Here is a 2,251-nt window from a genome sequence, read left to right as displayed (position 1 = left end):
ATCAAGATCTTGTCTCAAAAAACACCAAATAGGGTTGGGAAGATAACGTCTAAGCACCTGCCTGGCCAAGTGCAAGGACCATGGTTCAATCCCCATTATCACATGATGTGCTGGTCCTGTGCCGAGCTAGCCATCGAAACTGGGCAAGGTGGCACTCGCTTATAATCCCACCCTGGGAGGCTGACACGGAAGGATCACTATGAGTCCAAGCTGTATAGTGAGATCCCGTACCAAATAAAAGAGGGCCAGCCAAATAGCTCAGCTGATTAAAGTGCCTGCAAGCAGGCACAGGGGCCAGGGGTTCGATCCCCAGGGCCTGCCAGGCCGGCACCGCCCCCAGGGAATGCTGAGATGGCAATTGAGACTGGGCATGGTGGCACACGTCTGTAATCCCCACGTGGGAGGCTGTAAACAGGAGAATCACTATGAGTCCCATCTAGTAGTGAGACCCTGAACACCCTATAGACCCTTCCCTAAAATACAGAAAAAAAAAAAAAAAAAACGAAACCAAATAAACAAAAGACTAAAACACAAACAGATATAGCCTAACTAATTTATTAGCATTACAGAAATTTAAATGTTCTTTCTTTTGATTATTCTCTCCCAGAAAATCTAAATGCCCCATTTTTTTAATTTTTGCTTTTTTACTTCCAGAAGAGTCTGCTCAGATTTCACCAGTTTCATATGCAGTGTGTGTATGTGTGGTGTAGTTCTATGCAACTGTATTGCATGAAACTGCTCCACCCCACAAGGCACCCTCATGTTACCTCTGTAACTACACACTTCTCCCCTCCTATTACTACCAGCAAGCACCATCCTGTTTTCTATCTCTAGAGTCCTGTTATTCTGACCTTATATAAATACAATAAGATAGCACATAATCTTTTAGACAGGGGCTTTTTATTCACTCAGCATTAACCCCCTTGATATAAACTTGATACAGCTTTTTTTCAGCCGGCTGGGAAGATGAAGGATATTCAGACAGAGCGCACCTACCAGAAGCAGCCAACTATCTTCCAAAACAAGAAAAAGGTCCTTCTGGGAGAAACTGGCAAAGAGAAGCTCCCTCACTACTACAAGAACATTGGTCTGGGCTTCCAGACCCCCAAAGAGGCCATCGAGGGCACCTATATTGCTAAGAAATGCCCCTTTACCGGTAACATCTCCATCTGGGGACATATCCTGTCTGGCGTGGTGACCAAGATGAAGATGCAGAGGGCCACTGTCATCTGCCAAGATTATCTCCACTACATCCACAAATACTATTGCTTTGAGAAGCGCCACAAGAACATGTCGGTGCACCTGTCCCCCTGCTTCAGGGACGTCCAGATCGGCATCATCATCACAGTGGGCAAGGGCAGGCCCCTGAGCAAGACAGTGCACTTCAATGTACTTAAGGTCACCAAGGCCGCCGGCACCAAGAAGCAGTTCCAGAAGTTCTAACTTCACCTGGCCACGCTCCAAAGGGAATAAAGTTATTCTGACTCTTAAAAAAATAAACAAACTGGCAATACAAATCAGTGGTCTCCAATATATTAAAATTTAGCACAGTTAAGACCTTTGAATATATGCAAATGTTTTAAGCATTTTAAAGGGTCAGCCTGATAGCTCAGTGGACTAAAGCACCTGCTTAGGCTGAGCACACCGGCCAGAGTTCCATCCCCGGAGTGCTGTGCCAGTCCTGTCCCCAGGGCGCGCTGAGACAGCGATTAAGACTGGGTGTGGTGGCACGCACCTGTAATCCCAGTGCTTGGGAGGCTGAAAACAGGAGAATCACTATGAGTCTGATCTATCTAGTGAGACGCTGTACATCTGTCCTAAATTCATTAAAAAAAAAAAAAAAGTTTTAAGATGGCCAGGTATGGTGGTGCATACTTGTAATCCCAGCACTGGGAGGCTGAGGCAGGAGGACTGTTGTGAGTTTGAGGCCAGCCTCAGCTACAAAGTGAACTCAAACAAACCTCAACTGCACAGTGAGACCTTGTCTCAAAATAAATAAATAAAACTTAAGATGTTAAAATATGAAATCAAAAGCTTACGAAATCCCTGTTTCACTAACAAGGATTCCAAGGAACAAATTTGAAAACTAGAATAGTATAGTATAGTAACAAGTCTAGAACAACCTAATGCAAGTACTTTACTGAAAAAAAAAAAAAAAAGCCCATGCCTAAGTGCTAAGGTTTTATCTGTGCTTAAAAGAACTCAGTGTAATAGAATGTTTCATTTTATTTTTTTTTTAATTTTTTTTTTT

At 43.6% G+C, this 2,251-nt stretch overlaps 1 protein-coding gene across 1 annotated transcript; it reads left to right on the top strand.

The window, feature by feature from the left end:
* The first annotated feature begins 966 nt into the window (after window positions 1–966).
* LOC101588463 (40S ribosomal protein S11-like) lies at window positions 967–1,488 on the top strand. Its single transcript, XM_012514602.2, has one exon. It carries the CDS (start codon window positions 967–969, stop codon window positions 1,441–1,443), a length of 477 nt encoding a protein of 158 aa, XP_012370056.1. The 3' UTR covers window positions 1,444–1,488.
* Window positions 1,489–2,251: the final 763 nt, after the last annotated feature.

The sequence above is a fragment of the Octodon degus genome, unplaced genomic scaffold, assembly GCF_000260255.1.
Source record: "Octodon degus isolate 3935 unplaced genomic scaffold, OctDeg1.0 scaffold00035, whole genome shotgun sequence".
Classification (NCBI taxonomy): Eukaryota; Metazoa; Chordata; class Mammalia; order Rodentia; family Octodontidae; genus Octodon; species Octodon degus.
The sequence above is the reverse complement of the archived record's forward strand: the minus strand, read 5'-3'. Positions and strand labels throughout refer to the sequence as shown.